Below are 16760 nucleotides of genomic sequence, written 5' to 3'. Positions count from 1 at the left end.
TTTGGCACTAATGGTAATTTTTTTTTATAAAAATCCCTAAAATCTAACATCCAAATCCCTAATTCCTATTTCCTTTTCGATTCCTCTTCTTTCTTCTTCATTCTTGTTGAATATAATCTTCTATATTCTTGTTCTATCTCCTTCATTACTTGATTTATTGATTAAGTGTTTTGTTCTTCATTTGCAATTCGAATATTTTCCATTAATCTGGAAATTTCAGCTCCAAATCCTGTGATGACAAGCGATAAGGTATGCTATTGTGGTGAAACGACTGCGAATGTATGCTATTGACCGAATTTGACACGTGACATTTGAGAAGTCAGACTTCAAGCGAATCTCTTACACTGGTCAATTCTAACCTTCGAGAATGAAAATGGAAGGGTGAGAAATACCACTTTTATGGAGTTAAGGGAGTAAATAGGACATTCGATAAGTTGGGGGAGTAATTCTCTCGTTTTCACTACTATTTTCGCTTTCAACATAAACGTAACTATAAATGTAACTTTCGCTATAATTGTTACTACCACTTAAAATAGAACTGATTTGAGAGCGAAGATAACAGGCAATGCAACTATTGATGTAATTATTCCAACGATACTTAGTATCATACATATAATGATCATATTGGGAGTCGCCACTCCTAGACCCATTATTCAGATAACTAGAATTCTAATACCAATAACTATAAAAAGAACTTTCTAGTTCATCCAAAAAAGAATAATAAGTCTCAATCTCAAAAACTTTCTTTTCAATATCAAAATACATGGAATAACTGTCCCGGATAAATTGAGGGGGTGAGAAATACCACTTTTATGGAGTTAAAGGGGTAAATTAGACATTCGATGAGTTGGGAATAAAGTGACCAATTTGGATAAGTTAAAGTGGCTGGAGGAGCATTAGACCTACAATTTATATATATATAAAAAAAATCTAGATGAGCCTTTAAATCATATGTATTGTGTTCTAGTAAACTTTTATTTGTATGGGAAAAAAAGAGGCATATTTTTTTAGACTTCATTTTTCACTAATAGAACTACGGTATTGCTATATATCGCACCCAAATTCTTTATCACCGCACCCATTGGACAATTCTGCCCTTGGCATAAAAATTTTGTCAAAATTGGGGAATTTTTTTTTGAGAGAAAATTCAAAATTTAACATAAACGGATGCGGCATACCATTCCCACCATGGCGGGAACGAATGCGGCATTCGTTCCCACCATGGTGGGAATGGTATGCCGCATTCGTTCCCGTCATGGTGGGAATGGTATGCCGCATCCATCCAGCCATGGTGGGAACGGATGCGGCATATGTTCCCGCCATGGGTCGGGCGGTATGCCGCATCCGTTCCCGCCATGGGTCGAGTGGTATGCCGCATCCGTTTAGGCCAAATTTTGAAATATGCAAAATCGTAAAATTTTTAGTGACGAAAAATACTAAATCATTCAATTTTTTGTGACGAAAAATTAAAAAATTTCACATTTTTTATGTATTATTTTCATGAGTTCTTTGATAAAAAAGATGTAAATCTTAATGTTTCCGACTCGTAATCATCCATTTTCGGGGTTCGGATTGTCACACATCAATTATTTTCATAATTTCAATTATTGTTGTTCGGGTTTATGATTTTGGAGAGAGAATTTTCAGTTTTTGATCAAAATTATGAGAAGGGCAAAAAAGTCCAAAAGAGACGGTGAAAAAGAATTTGATGGCGGTATTTAGCAGCTCACTAGAACTAATTACACAAATAAAAATAAAGTTCGCCTTGTTTCTTTGGAAGCAAATTATTATCAAAAGAATATAGAAATAAATAATTGATTGAGGTATTAAATACACTTGGACAATTTAATACCAAATATACACTCCTTTTACAGAAATACAAACTTTCAAATATACATCTCAAATTTAATGAAGCTATAAAAATTTAATTCCTGTCACTCTCCTCTTCTTTGTAAATCAATAATGCTTATAGATATAGCAAAAACCATGACGATGAATCATTCGTAATTTCTGACACGGACACGATAATACAATTTACAGAAACGATGGTTGACATGATATCCACCTCTAATAAGTAATAATTTCTCAACTTGATCCACTTTTCCGGATATGAGGGTATAGCCCCAAAACATGCTCCGGCATGAAATCATGTCGGGTTAGAATGCCAACAATCGGATGCCTCTGTGTAATGAAAGAAAAAGTCATTAGGGGTCACATATGCATTAAAAACAGATTTCCGCATGGGAATGCCTACTGGACTTGAAGCGTGCACAACACAGACATATTACCACATAATGAAATTTAATCAACAAATAAAGTTGTCTGAGAAATTGAACTCTTATCACTTAAAGTAAAGATTTTATGCACCAAAGTTACTAAAGTAATTTTTGATCCAATAAAGTTACCAAAATGCAAATTTGTATTAATAACGTCATGTAGTCGGATCCGATGATTTGAACCACAGGAAAGCTAGCGTGATTGTCATGTTAATAACACCTCACAATATATTTGACACATGTCGCCACATGGCAACCAATGGTAACATGTAGCAATTAAAAAAACTGAATTTTCTAAATATCCTAATTGTAACATGTATCTCAAATTGATCAAATTCATTTTTTGTTGACATAGTAGTCGTGACAGCTTTTCGGATCCGACCATAGTGACTTTATTAACACGAATTACTACTTAGTGATAGGTCAAAAAACATTTTAGTGACCACTACTGCACAAAACTCCTAATTTAGTGACCATAGAAACTTTTTACCCGTCATTGCATAGCGTCTCGGAGAAGCAATTCATAGAGAAGAGGTGAAATGTTGTTTATTTGTATATTTTCTTGAGAAAATGAAAAGCAAAAGAAGCATATAAAGTATGGTTGTAAGGGAGAAAACAATGACAGGGAGAGGAAGAAAGTTACCCCTTGACTCTTCGGCACGACACACATATGCCGAAGACCGAGTTGTCGAAAGAGAATGGAAGCCTTGGCGAGTGACATTGTTTCAACAACTGTGTATGGAGATGCATTTGTAATCGGATGCAGGTCGACATACATTTCCATTTCTTCATCGTCAAGATCCAGATCCTCGAGTTTGATACCCTTCCCGGATCCGGCCTTAGCAAAATCAAACGCAGCAAATCTACTCAATATCTCTTCACCTGCAAGTACTCTTTCCTTTGAAAAAACCTTAGCCTTAAGCAAAACAAGCAAATGCGACTTCAAAACAAGCCCGCACAGCTCCGGTGCATCTGAGAAAGGCGGTTCATCAATCACAGGGAATCCATTATGTCCAGTACTCATCAAAGCATGCACTATATGTTCCACTTTCTCAACACCAAAAAACGTTACCAATGGACCGGTAACAACATCACGTGCAGCCAAATGCCTCATGTAAGGCTCCGCGTGAGCTTCCATATAAGGCAGCCCTTTTAATTTCACTATCTGGTCATACACACCCTTATTGAAGCAATCAGCAACAGTTTTTGATATCAGGAGAACCAACATTACAAGAGGAAGCAATAGTAAATCATTAGTGAGCTCAAGCAATATAACACATAAGGAAACTGTCATCCTCATGGTGCCACCGAGGAAAGAGGCTGCTCCGAGTAAGGCAAAGAGACCAGTGTCAAGTTTAGATACGGGTTCAAATAACCTTCCAACAAGACGGCCATAGACTGCTCCAGCTAGTATAACGGGGATGAAGAGCCCCGATGGGATAGCAATTCCATATGTGATAATGCCAAGACAAAATATAGCAACAAAGAAGACAAGCAGAGTGGAAATGAAAAACTGTTTCTCCGAACTGGAGCTAAACAGGTTGCGGATAGCGTCATCGTTAGTATTTAGGAATAGCGAGGCAAGGTCGTTGTAATAACCTGATGGGCATTGGAAGCTTTTGTAGTTTCCAGATGTAGCAGAGCTGGGACAACTCACTGTTACATCAGTAGGACAGGGAATGCATGTCGCAAACCAAGGCAATCCGAAAGAACAACATGATGTGAGGAGGGCGATGGCAAAAACAAGAAAGACTTTGAATTTTGCACCTTTTCTGCAGCAGCAAAACCATATGATGTAATTTTCTAACTCTAAGAATCTTCATTAAAGATGTATATGGTATGCATATAATTCAGATAAAATTGCACAATCTAAGCAGATAACATTCACAGTTCTGTATAATAACGTGCTAATTTCTTTTCTTTCCTTGGGCGATTATAATTTATTTTAGGCCAAAAGTTATCCATTTTGGTCACTTTACCTCCCAAACTTAAGGGACAACGCATTAGCTACTCCAACTCCCTGAAACTGACATAATGCGCTCCATATTTTTCCTCAATTGGAGAAGATATAATTGCATATGGGAAGTCAACCGAAAAGCGAGTGGTCAATATCTTTTCAGATTGAGGAAAAATAAGGGCCGCATTATGTCACTTTTAGGCAGTTGGAGTAGCTAATGGGTTGTCCATTAAGTTCGAGGGAAAGTGATCAAAATGGATAACTTTAGCGGGCTCCATATGGTTTAGGCCTTTATTTTAAATATTTCAAGGAAGAAGAGTGATAAAAGCATAGTAAATGATGAACAAATGTTTACAGTATGGCTTCTTGTTGGATTACAATTTATGTTATATAAGTTAGTCTTAGATAAGTAGAAGATGAAACGCGAACTGTGTAAATTTGTGTTCCATATAACTAGTTTAAATATAGACCCACATCACCAGCTTCAAAATAAGCTTTAGCTAAGCAAGTTCAATTCATGCTGTACCAGGAAGAGAGAGCGTGCCAAGAGAGAAACTGAAAAATAGAAAGGCCTGAACCATACGGAGCTCCTTAAAATTGTCCATTTTGGTCACTTTGCCCCCCTAACTTAAGGGACAACCCATTAGCTACTCCAGCTTCTTGAAAGTGACCTAAAGCGCCCCTTATTTTTTCCTCAATCGGAGAAGATTTTGATCACCCGCTTTTCAGTTGACTTCCAATATGCAATGTGACTTTTCCTTCACATTGCATATTGGAAGTCAACTGAAAGGTAGGTGAGGGGTCCTCACGGGTTAACATCTTCTCTGATTGAGGAAAAATAAGGGGCGTGTTATGTCACTTCCAAGATATTAGAGTGGCTAATGGTTTGTCCCTTGTCTCTTAAATTCAGGGGGGCAAAGTGACCAAAATGGACAAACTTTAGGGGGCTCTTTATGGTTTAAGCCAAACAGAAAAGACCATTATGTGATAAGAACGTACTCATTGATAATGCTGTATGTCCGGAGGACCTTGTCCACGAGATAGTTATATAGACTTCCAAATATGCCCCCAATAATTCCAAGGAGTATAACTGCTAATAGATCTGGTCCACTATATGATACCTTGGATGAACTGACATCATACATTATCAAACCACCTTCCCCAAACAATCCACACTTTCCAGTAGCGCAATATTCTATGAAGGCTCTCAAAACCATAGCAACAACTGCTGTTGTGAAGAAAGTCCTCCAAAGAAGAGCACTCCGCCACCTGAAACAAGCCCGAAAAATTACTATAAATACATATGAAAACACACCAAAGTTTTAGGCCACATTAAGGTTGAAAATACCACAATTCTGGAGATGCTTGTACATATATAGTAAGGGGATAATGGCCAAATTTAACCTAACGTTTTAAGCAAAGTGCAGATTTAGCCCTAACATATAAAATTATGCAACTTTGGTATATTTAGCGGCAATCAAGCTTTTTGACGGAGTTCAAGAGAGAAATGATATATCAAGCCAAATAGAAAGTTTCTATCTTTCACAAGCTCCCAGCTAAATCTAATGATGCACCAGTCAAATCAACATGCATTATGACTAGACTCTTTATGTTTTTATTTGACTACTTCTACATTCTTATTAGTTATTCTATGTAAACTACCATCATTCCAATCACCAAAGTATGGAATTTCACCATACATTCAACATTGCACAAGCAACTAAAATGGAGAATTTAAAAGCTCAAAGTCTTCTCAGGCTCTAGAAAACACCTAAATTAAGTATGATGTATATGCGAGAAGAAGGGTCACCAGGAAGCTGCTTCTTCCAGAGCAAAGAGAACACCACCAACTGGAGCACGAAAAGCAGCAGCTACACCAGCAGCTGCTCCGCTAGTGATCAAATCTCGTCTGTCACGATCATTTTTGAAATATCTAAGCCATTCCCATGTCAGATGATACTTGCGAGAACCTCCCTGCCCCAGTATCGAGGCTATGCATGCACCTGTATGAACCATAGGTCCTTCTTTACCCACAACAAATCCAGCAGAAACGCCCAAAATGGAACCAAAAATCTGCAAAATTCGGAATTATAAACATTTGATCACGCAGCTGACAAAGTTCTATCTCTAATCCTAATTAAGGCTGTGAAAAGACCAAAGGAATACTGAAGGTAATGAAAAGGAGATCAAGATAAACTATAAGGTTGTGCAAGCTCTTATCCTAAATTCAGCCATGAAATTTATTCATATACTCCCTCCATTCCCTTATATAAGTCATTCTAGGCTATTTGATTTACACTGGTTAACTAAATTTTTTTTTCTCTCATGTCATGGTTGGGGAGAGGGCGAGCCTTGGCGCAACGGTAAAACGTTGTTGTCGTGTGACCAGAGGTCACGGGTTCGAGTCTTAGGAGCGGCCTCTTGCCAATTAAATTGGCAAGGGAAGGCTTGCCCCCAATAAACCCTTGTGGTGGGACCCCTCCCCGGACCCTCGCTCAGCGGGGACGCATAATGCGACCGGGCCGCCCTTTTATGTCATGGTTGGGGAATAAGTCTTGGAATGTTCAAAAACACATGGATCAAGACAAAAAAATTAATGTTTGGACCGAAAAACTAAACTAAAAATTCTTGGAAAACTAGAATGACTTATACAACAACAACAACAACAACAAAGCCTTAGTCCCGAAATGATTCGGGGAAAACTAGAATGACTTATATTTGGGAAAAAAACTAATTTGCTAGAATAACGTATATAAGGGAATGGAGGGAGTATTATAGAAGTCCAAAAGATGTGATAAAACCAACCAAAAACATGTAATAGTACCATAAGTTAGTGGCTAATCAAATCCACAACAAACATTCACGTAAGCCATTTAATTCTGTAAAACCAATAATTGATTTGGCAACACAAAATTGAGTTACTTTATGTCATGCATGAGACTAATAATTATTCGTGCATGAAACATGTTTGGTTTCCAGAGATTCATGAAATCAGTAATTATATTAAAATCTGTAAAGTTTCTAGATCAAAATGGTCTATTTTCTATACATGTCAAAAAGTGTTGTACAATTTTGGAGAGAAAACTCTGCACCCTCTAAGCTTCAAATGGAACAATTAAGAATTGAAGTTGAGGAAAATTTTGGAATACCAGTCCAGTAAATAAAGACCAACAAAGATATAGATTGGTCTTGGACACTGTCATGGAACCAATTGAACTAAAAGCTCAAGCTAATAGTTAAATGTCCACTCCATATTAATATCTGACACACCCCCACACGCGAAAGCTCACTTGGGCTTGAAGCGTGACAACACAGACCCATATTACCATGTCCTGCAAATAACTCAACAAATGGGGCTGCTCTAGCTGATAGTTAGAGGTCCACTCCATATTAATATCTGAAGTCACAAACACTATCCTCTATCTCTAAGGCCCTACATCCTTTTTGGATAAATATTAATGAATTATTTTATGAAGCATATCTTTTTAAGTGAAGTCCATAAGAAATGAACAACATTTTGAGTTAATTTGGCTCCTTCCATAAAACTGAGATATAACATTTCAAAACAAAGTTATTTATGCATATTCTCAAAGATTGACACACACACACACACACATGTGTGTGTGTGTGTGTGTGTGTATAACTAAAGAACACAATAATTCACCTTTACAAAGAGGGTACTTGGAGCTAGTATTGAATGAGCATCTATGCCGTTGAGGTATGCTTTCACCTCTGGGATACCAGACCCAGCAGCTGCTGGAGCAATATAAGCACAGAGAGCTCCAGCAGCAACTGCAAGTATTATGTTGCTACCAGCATGTGCAGCAAACGCCTTGTAGTATCTGCACTGGAACCATTAGCATGTAGTTATCATATGGAACTGGTAAGAAAACATATATTTAATGCATTATTATTGGCTAAACAATGAATGACAATGTTTTGCACAAATGCTTAATAAATTGAAAGATTTGGTGATGCAGCATAAAATAGAAAGGAGCCACTAATTTCAATTGAAGCTATTACAGGTTCAAGGTTCTTCCCCGATGAACATAAGCATGAAGCATATTGGGCTATGTTCGACATAAAGAAAGAAAGGAGGAAACAAAAACGAAATCCAATAGCAATACGTATTTTCGTCAGCAACTTCACATGTAGATTTGTCAACTAGCATGGCTTACAATGCCGGCACAAAGAGATTTCCCCTCACATTGCCATCTTTTGTCAACTAACTGGTTTATGATTTAACATACAGAACTAGAAAGCGCATTGAGTTATGGATCTCATATAAATACGCAATGCACTATTTACAGAAACACATAAATTACAAACTGAAAAGGAAAGAAAAAAAGAGTAATTGCCAAGGGCACATTCACTATTAGCTCTTAAGAATAAAAAAAAAGGGCGGCCCGGTCGCACTACGCGTCCCCGCTGAGCGAGGGTCCGGGGAGGGGTCCCACTGTACTGGGGGCAAGCCTTCCCCTGCCAATTTATTTGGCAAGAGGCCGCTCCTAAGACTCGAACCCGTGACCTCTTAAGAATAAATTCATAAAATTAATTTGACCAAGTTATGACAGGAAGCATGTAATCCTCTTTGGACATACTTAAAACATTGTCAGTCCAAGAAATTTAATTTGTATTTTGTTAACGACTTGTTACCCTGCACATTGTAAACATAATACATTCAACGCCAGCCAATGCATGCTCCTGTATGTAAATGCTATGGAATTCAAGTCTTGTAATCATGACATGACTTGGCTGATAATTACTAAGGAATGAACTTCAACTATGATTATTTGGTTGTTGTTATTCTTGTACAGAGATATAGATATATAAAGAAAGTATAAATAGTAGTTTTAGGCTTCTAGTTATCTTATCCTAAGTTGCAACCAAAAAGTTCTAATTCATAACCTTAATCCAATTCGCACAATTAGCAGAATTGACGGAAATTCAAACTAGCTATCCAGCTATAACTGAAAAATGCTTAATATTTAACAGTACAAAAAGCTGGACTAGGAATCCTATTATTTAAATTTTCCAATTGTACCCTTAGAGTATATAATACTGTTTTTAGCTGTCCATTTGTATAATCAGTTCCTAGGCTAACTCTGCACTATAAGATTCAGAAATCAACATGCACATGAATGCATTATGATGAAAGAAATGCACCTAACCAATGAAAATTATAATTAACAAATAAGGTCTTAAGAGTGAGCTTACTGCTGCTTTTCCATCAGATTGGCAGTGAACAATAACTTGAATCCAGTAATGTTCTCAACAGCAATATTATTGAAAAAACCAACAAGTCCAGTAAATAGGCCTATTACAAGTGCAAATCCCCACTTAAGAAAGACATATTGCAATATCTGAATTTTCTTCTTGGATCTCCAGTCCTGTTTAAATAAAACATTTTCGACGATCCTAAAAAAGCGAACAAGTCAGAATGCACCTATCTGATACTTAAAAGTGTGCGCTAAGAAATTTTATTAGCTAAAATATATTTAATGAAATTAACTGAACACTTACTCATAGTCAAGACTCTCAATAGGGCAAGTATTAGAACCAACAATGGCAATCTGGGAAGTTGTATTTGTCCTCTTCACCAACAAAGGTTGGCGATAACTGTTACTATCATAAATCTCTGAAAACATCATCTTGCCATCATTTTCAATATCTTCTTCTCCTTCAGTCTCTGTGTTATTTTCACCATTCCTGTGATCCATGCTATCCCCTCTATCCATATCTGTTCAACTTACTTTAGCGAAAGATTTTAAGGTAACTTTGAATTTTCATACCTGAACAATGAAAAAGATAGAGATAAATAACTGTATACAGAACTTATGGTAGAAAAATTTGATGCACAAGAAATAGGAATTAAGTACTGGTATCCATAAGTCATTTTTTAAACAATAAATCTCCTTATGGTCAAGGTCATTTGCTTCATCACTTGAACTTCATTCCAGTGAAATTCCTTCATGTACTGGTCATACTCCTTCAAGATAGTCGTGTCCTACGTTGCACCGACACTCCTCTTTAGTAGCATTTCTGAGTTTTGTATACGTGTCCATTTTCGTTTGAAGGCTGTTTTATGCAGGTTATGTTTAGAAATGACCCTGTCCCTGCAACATAGGTCGTGTCTCCTGCTGGCTACTGCAGTATGCTGAGCCCTTGTTATTCATCTCCACTTCAAGAAACCTCTAGCCCGAGTAGTAACTAAAAAATATATTACTCTCACTTGAGAAAATTCAGTTATGCAGTTCCCTTCAAAACTATCTCCAAACTACTTTTCTTCAACCGCTCCAAGTAACTGGGGTTTGGAATCCGGAACTCATCAATGCAATAACACATAGAAAACAATTCCTTTTGTTGATTTACCAACTTATTGTAACCTTCAAATCAACTTCTTCCTCCACCAACTTCTCCTTTATCACCATAGTCATCCATATTCCAATCAATACCTTTCAGCTTCTTAGCATCAAATGAAAACTCTTATTGCAAACCAACTCCTCAGTATCATCCAAAACCAGTTCTTTGTAACCAGAACAACCTAAAGTTCAACATTCACTAATTCATCACCTATGCCAACATTTCTTTCAGAAACCTCTCCATCTAAGATCCTCCTAAATGAAACTTCCGCAGCATGGATTACCATGTGGTAAATGGCCTTTTCCACACCTTAAATCTTTCAAATTACATAACCATTGCATATGGTAACCTTAAAACTATGGAGCTACCATTTTCACCCCAAACTACATAAAAATTAAAATACTATTTTGTAGCCTCTACCCATTTCAAAAACTAATTCACATAAAATCTTGATAAAAGAGGAAACTATATCTCATCTAGCTCAGTTCTAGGGGTTTCATCCTTACATGTAGAACAAATTCTTTTTCATTTTTATTTTTTTTAATTACACAAACAACTAGAGATTCCATCCTTACATCTAGCATATTTAAAAGGATAGATAACTCAGTAACTGAAATCCAAGAAACAAAAAAACACATTGTGAGAACTGAGAAGTATCATATTCTCAGCTCAAAGAAGCCAACAATGACAAAGCTCTGCAAGAGGCACAGTGGTTTATGAATTTAACTGAAAACCCAGTGAAGAAATAAAGGATGTTAAGTCTAAAATGGAATCCACGCAAATGGCTGCAGCCAAGAAGATTTTGAATCTTTCGATTTAATTATAAAAAGTTAAAAATTCCAGTTCAATGGGAATAAGGAATATTTATACTTCCTAAATGTGTATGGTGGTAACAAACCAAAGACCAAAAGTTGAAGGCAAATGCCTTTCAAATATCACATTTTTTCTTCTATATAAATCAAATAACCCAAGGATAACAATTGGTAAGCTTAACGGCATCTAGGTGCTTCCATCTAGAATGGAGTTATAAAGGATGGCCCGAATGGAAGGCTTTCCTCTTTCTTCTTTTCCTTTTTGTGAAAAAAAAGGGCTCGGCGTCGGTTCAATAAAAGTTCAACTATGTTCGGTTTGATTTATAAACGAGTCGCAAAACTTGGCTCGAAAGCTCGTGAGCAGGCTCAGTTTTAGGTTCGTGAATAAGCTCATGAAAAAGCTCAATTATAATGTTCAACTCGTTTATAAAGCCGAATGGAAGCTTTCCTCTTTCTTCTTTTCCTTTTTGTGAAAAACAAGGGCTCGGCGTCGGTTCAATAAAAGTTCAACTGTGTTGTGTTCGGCTTGATTTATAAACGAGTCGCAAAACTCGGGTTGAAAGCTCGTGAGCAGGCTCGGTTTTAGGTTCGTGAATAAACTCATGAAAAAGCTCAATTATAATGTTCATGAACAAGCTTATAAGCAAGCTAGTTTCAATATTTTTTTAATAACACTATTGCTATCGAGGGAAATGTAAAAACTACCTAATTTTGTGTGAAATTTTAGTTTTATAGGTTTCAAAACTACTTAGCTTATGAACATAATTAATGGATCATTTGCAAACAAATTTCATGAACAAAATTAACAAGCTACTCACAAGTAAAGTTAACAAATAAACAAGCTGCTCGCGAGCAGGATCATATAATTTTCTTAATGAATCCAGCTCTTACACAACTTTGAACTCCAACTCGAAAGGATGTTGAGCTTGAGCTCGTCCATTTTCTGTCTGAGCATGACTAGGCTAAAGCTCAGCCCGGCTCGATTACAGTCCTAAAATTAAGAAAACCTTCTATAAATGGCAGTGAAACTTGGACAGTAAGTGTAAGTAAGACTTAAAATGAGCAAAGGAGAGGGGCAATTTGTTGTAGCAAGCGGCACCTGCACTCTTTTTGTTTTTAGTAAGGCCTTTATCTTTTCCATTTCTATACATTAAATCTCTAATCTTTTTATTTATCGTACTGAACACTATCAATTATAATTTTACACATTAATTTTTTTATTAACGAGACAGTTAATTATAGATATCAAACTTAATTAAAAATACATAATTATTTTATTTACATCTAAATTGTATTTTTTACAATACAAAAGAAGATTTTTAAGTTTTTCTATTATCACATCTCATACATATAAAAAACTTTTTTCTTTTAGGTAAAATAGCTTTTCAAACACTTTCCACAAAATATATTACACATTTTTAACCGAATTCAATATCCACAGCTATTTTTTACAATAGTTTTAGTCTTTATTAATAGTATGGGTTAATTTTATTGAAGTGACACGTTAAATTTTTTATTTTACTTACTTACATGACACGTAGGTTTAATGACTGAGATGTTGCTTTCTAAAAAAACATCTATCCCTATCCAAAATTGAAAGTTTATATGAGATTAGTGGGATTAAAAATCATCACAGGTTCTTTCAATAAAAAAGAAATATCATCACAGGTTCATTTATGCCTCAATTAATTATAATTTAAGTTTGTACTTTTGCCCATACAGCTCACTATTGACTTTATTCATTTACAAGAAGGGCATACAAATATAGTAAATCTTCCTTTCTATCTATCACTGTTTTGAACTATTATTCATTACAGTCTGATCTAAAACTTAATGCAGCAGTATCTTTTTAGACCAAAACTAAACAAGACGACTCGATTCAAAATGAATTAATTATACAAAATCCCCACTGTATTTTGCATTTTAAACTTCGAATTTGAATGTTGCAAAATGAAAGTGATAAACGGAAAAGATTAGTAACGAAAGTGATCGATCTGTGCTCACAAGCAAAACCAAATCGGAAAAATTTGGAATACATCCCTTGTATTTTCGTCCATACAACTCAGTATTAACTTTGTTTTCTTCATTTACAAGCTTAGGACCTTGCTGATATAGTCCAAGAAGGGCATATAAATATAGTAAATCTTCCTTTCTATCTATGTATCACTGTTTTGAACTATTGAAACATTTCCAATTGAAAAGCAAAGCAACCATTACTACAGCAGTCTGATCTAAAACTTAATGCAGCAGTATCCTTTTAGACCAAAAGTAGACAAGATGACTCGATTATTTCACAAAATCCCTACTGTATTTTGCATTCTGAACTTCGAATTTGAATGTTGCAAAATGAAAGTGATAAGTGAAAACGGAAGAGATTAGTAACTAAGATGATTGATCTGTACTTATAAGCAAAACCGAATCGGAAAAATTGCGAAGGAGAGTTTCAGATTGCAGAAACACGGAACTCGAATCTGCTACTCATCTGCAACTTTGACTTGAATAATTATAGTAAATCTTTCTATCTATCTATCTGCCACTGTTTTGAACTATTGAAGCATTTCCAATTGAAAAGCAAAGTAATCATTACTACAGTCTGATCTAAAACTTAATGCATCAGTATCTTTTTAGACCAAAAGTAAACAAGATGACTCAATTCAAAATGAATTAATTATACAAAATCCCCACTGTATTTTGCATTTTAAAGGAAATAAGGATGCTGAGAAATGAGAATCGGAAAACTTCGAAATTGAGATTTAGTGAAATCGAAAGGGACTAGTAGCGAAGGTGAGCGATCTGTACTTACAAGCAAAACCGAATCGGAAAATTTGCGGAGGAGAGTTTCAGATTGCAGAAAACCGGAACTGGAATCTGCTCCTCGACTGTAACTTTGACTTGAATAAGCGAAGTTTTTTTACTGAACAATCTCTGAGATATTTCTGGTTTGGGTTTGAAAATTTGAAGAGATGAAAATAATGTATGGAGACGGACAAGACGTGAGAACAACAAACTGAGATTATAAAATATATAAATTTTCAAAAAAAATCGGTAGTGCAACGTCATGTTTGTCTTTTGCGGGAAAATTACAAAATCCTCAATTTATCGAGGGATAAGGATAAAATTGGTTTTTTTATTATTATTATTTTTATAATAATGCATATACAATTCATTAGATAATCAGATACGAGTACATGAATTTTTTTCCCCCTCCGCAAAATCCCTCTACAGGAAACGACGATTGATTTTATCAAGATCCTTAAGAACCGACTCCGGCTCAGGCAATTTGCAAGCTTATATAATATGATTAGGAACCACACAATTGACAGACTGAATCAGAGTAAGCCGGCCCGCCATAGACAGGGTTTTAGCTTTCCAACTAGCACATTTAACTATTAGTTTTATCGAAAGTCTCTTTAAATGAAGCTTTAGAAACTCTATCACTATGGAGGGGAATCCTCATATATTTACCTAAAGAATTGGTCAGAGGAATACCAGATATATCACTTAGCCTTTTACAAACTTTTTGGCTCATGTTCTTAGAACACAACATCCGAGATTTTTGGATATTGAGCTTTTGTCCAGAAGCAGCGCAGAAGCAGCTAAGGATATTCATGATAACACTAATTTGCTCCTCATTTCCTTCCACGAATAACATAACGTCATCAGCGAAAAACAAATGAGTAACCGGGGGACAAAATTTATTGATGGAGACTGGATGAAAACTCCCATTGTCAACCGCTTCTTGGATAAGGTGAGTTAACCTTTCCATAGCAATAATAAATAAGAAATGGCTCATAGGATCCCCTTGACGAATACCCCGAGAAGGAGTAAACTCCTCTGACATATCTCCATTAATCATAACCTGAAACACAGGAGAAGAAATGCAGACCTAAAGATATAGGGAGTCTGGGGATTAGACAAGCCAGAGACAATAATAAAGTTTTACTTATGAAACTTCTGTGGAGAATGTGACAACTTCCTTCTTCTCTTTGGGTCTGCTTATTATGCGTAATTGACAGACTGAATCAGAGTAAGCCGGCCCGCCATAGACAGGGTTTTAGCTTTCCAACTAGCACATTTAACTATTAGTTTTATCGAAAGTCTCTTTAAATGAAGCTTTAGAAACTCTATCACTATGGAGGGGAATCCTCATATATTTACCTAAAGAATTGGTCAGAGGAATACCAGATATATCACTTAGCCTTTTACAAACTTTTTGGCTCATGTTCTTAGAACACAACATCCGAGATTTTTGGATATTGAGCTTTTGTCCAGAAGCAGCTAAGGATATTCATGATAACACTAATTTGCTCCTCATTTCCTTCCACGAATAACATAACGTCATCAGCGAAAAACAAATGAGTAACCGGGGGACAAAATTTATTGATGGAGACTGGATGAAAACTCCCATTGTCAACCGCTTCTTGGATAAGGTGAGTTAACCTTTCCATAGCAATAATAAATAAGAAATGGCTCATAGGATCCCCTTGACGAATACCCCGAGAAGGAGTAAACTCCTCTGACATATCTCCATTAATCATAACCTGAAACACAGGAGAAGAAATGCAGACCTAAAGATATAGGGAGTCTGGGGATTAGACAAGCCAGGGACAATAATAAAGTTTTACTTATGAAACTTCTGTGGAGAATGTGACAACTTCCTTCTTCTCTTTGGGTCTGCTTATTATGCGTGAAATATGGAAAAGATAAGATTTTTGGTGGTCCCAAGGAGAGAGTTATTAATTGTTCTTTTCTCTGGAAAGGCGTAAGTAATGTGTTCTCGGAGTTTTGCTCTGGGATAGGTTGGGCAGTGGGAAATGGGAATTCTATCAGTTTCTGGAATGACATCTGGATTGGTAAAAAGTCTTTATTAGAGGTTTGTACGTCCCCGCCGTCTGTGGATATCCGGGATTGGAAGATTGCTGATGTGATTGATTCTGAGGGTGATTGGATTTGGTCAAAGTTTGACTCTTTCCTTAATATAGAAACTCTCTTGAGGATTAGAGGAGTTAAGATTAGTAATAAGGAGGAAGATAGAGATAGTCACTGTTGGGCTTTAACTAATAATGGGGCTTATACTTGTAAATCTGCCTTTGAGGCCTTCAATCAAAATTTGGAGTTTCCTCGCCCTGATGTTTGGAAGAAGATTTGGGCTTTGAAAGTCTCGTACCGCATTAGGAGTTTCCTGTGGCTTGGTGTCAAGAATAGGTTGCTTACTAATACAGATAGGAAAAGGCGGCATTTGGTGGAATCTGGGGCGTGTAGTAAATGTAGAGGGCATGAGGAAACCATTTACCATGCTCTAAGGGACTGTTCTAAGAGTAGATAGGTATGGAGGAAAGTTCTCCCTAACCA

General features: G+C 36.3%; 1 protein-coding gene across 1 annotated transcript; it reads right to left on the bottom strand.

The window, feature by feature from the left end:
• Positions 1 to 1801: 1801 nt before the first annotated feature.
• On the bottom strand, positions 1802 to 14395 carry LOC136228961 (chloride channel protein CLC-c-like). The gene is made up of 8 exons (XM_066017465.1): positions 14212 to 14395; positions 9757 to 10025; positions 9451 to 9651; positions 7898 to 8075; positions 6044 to 6306; positions 5233 to 5502; positions 2920 to 4048; positions 1802 to 2181 (listed from the first exon to the last, which is right to left on the bottom strand). The coding sequence occupies exons 2-8, from the start codon at positions 9969 to 9971 to the stop codon at positions 2086 to 2088; spliced, it is 2352 nt and encodes a 783-aa protein (XP_065873537.1). The 5' UTR covers positions 9972 to 10025; positions 14212 to 14395; the 3' UTR covers positions 1802 to 2085.
• Positions 14396 to 16760: the final 2365 nt, after the last annotated feature.

This window comes from Euphorbia lathyris, chromosome 5 (genome assembly GCF_963576675.1).
Source record: "Euphorbia lathyris chromosome 5, ddEupLath1.1, whole genome shotgun sequence".
In the NCBI taxonomy this organism is placed as follows: Eukaryota; Viridiplantae; Streptophyta; class Magnoliopsida; order Malpighiales; family Euphorbiaceae; genus Euphorbia; species Euphorbia lathyris.
The sequence above is the reverse complement of the archived record's forward strand: the minus strand, read 5'-3'. Positions and strand labels throughout refer to the sequence as shown.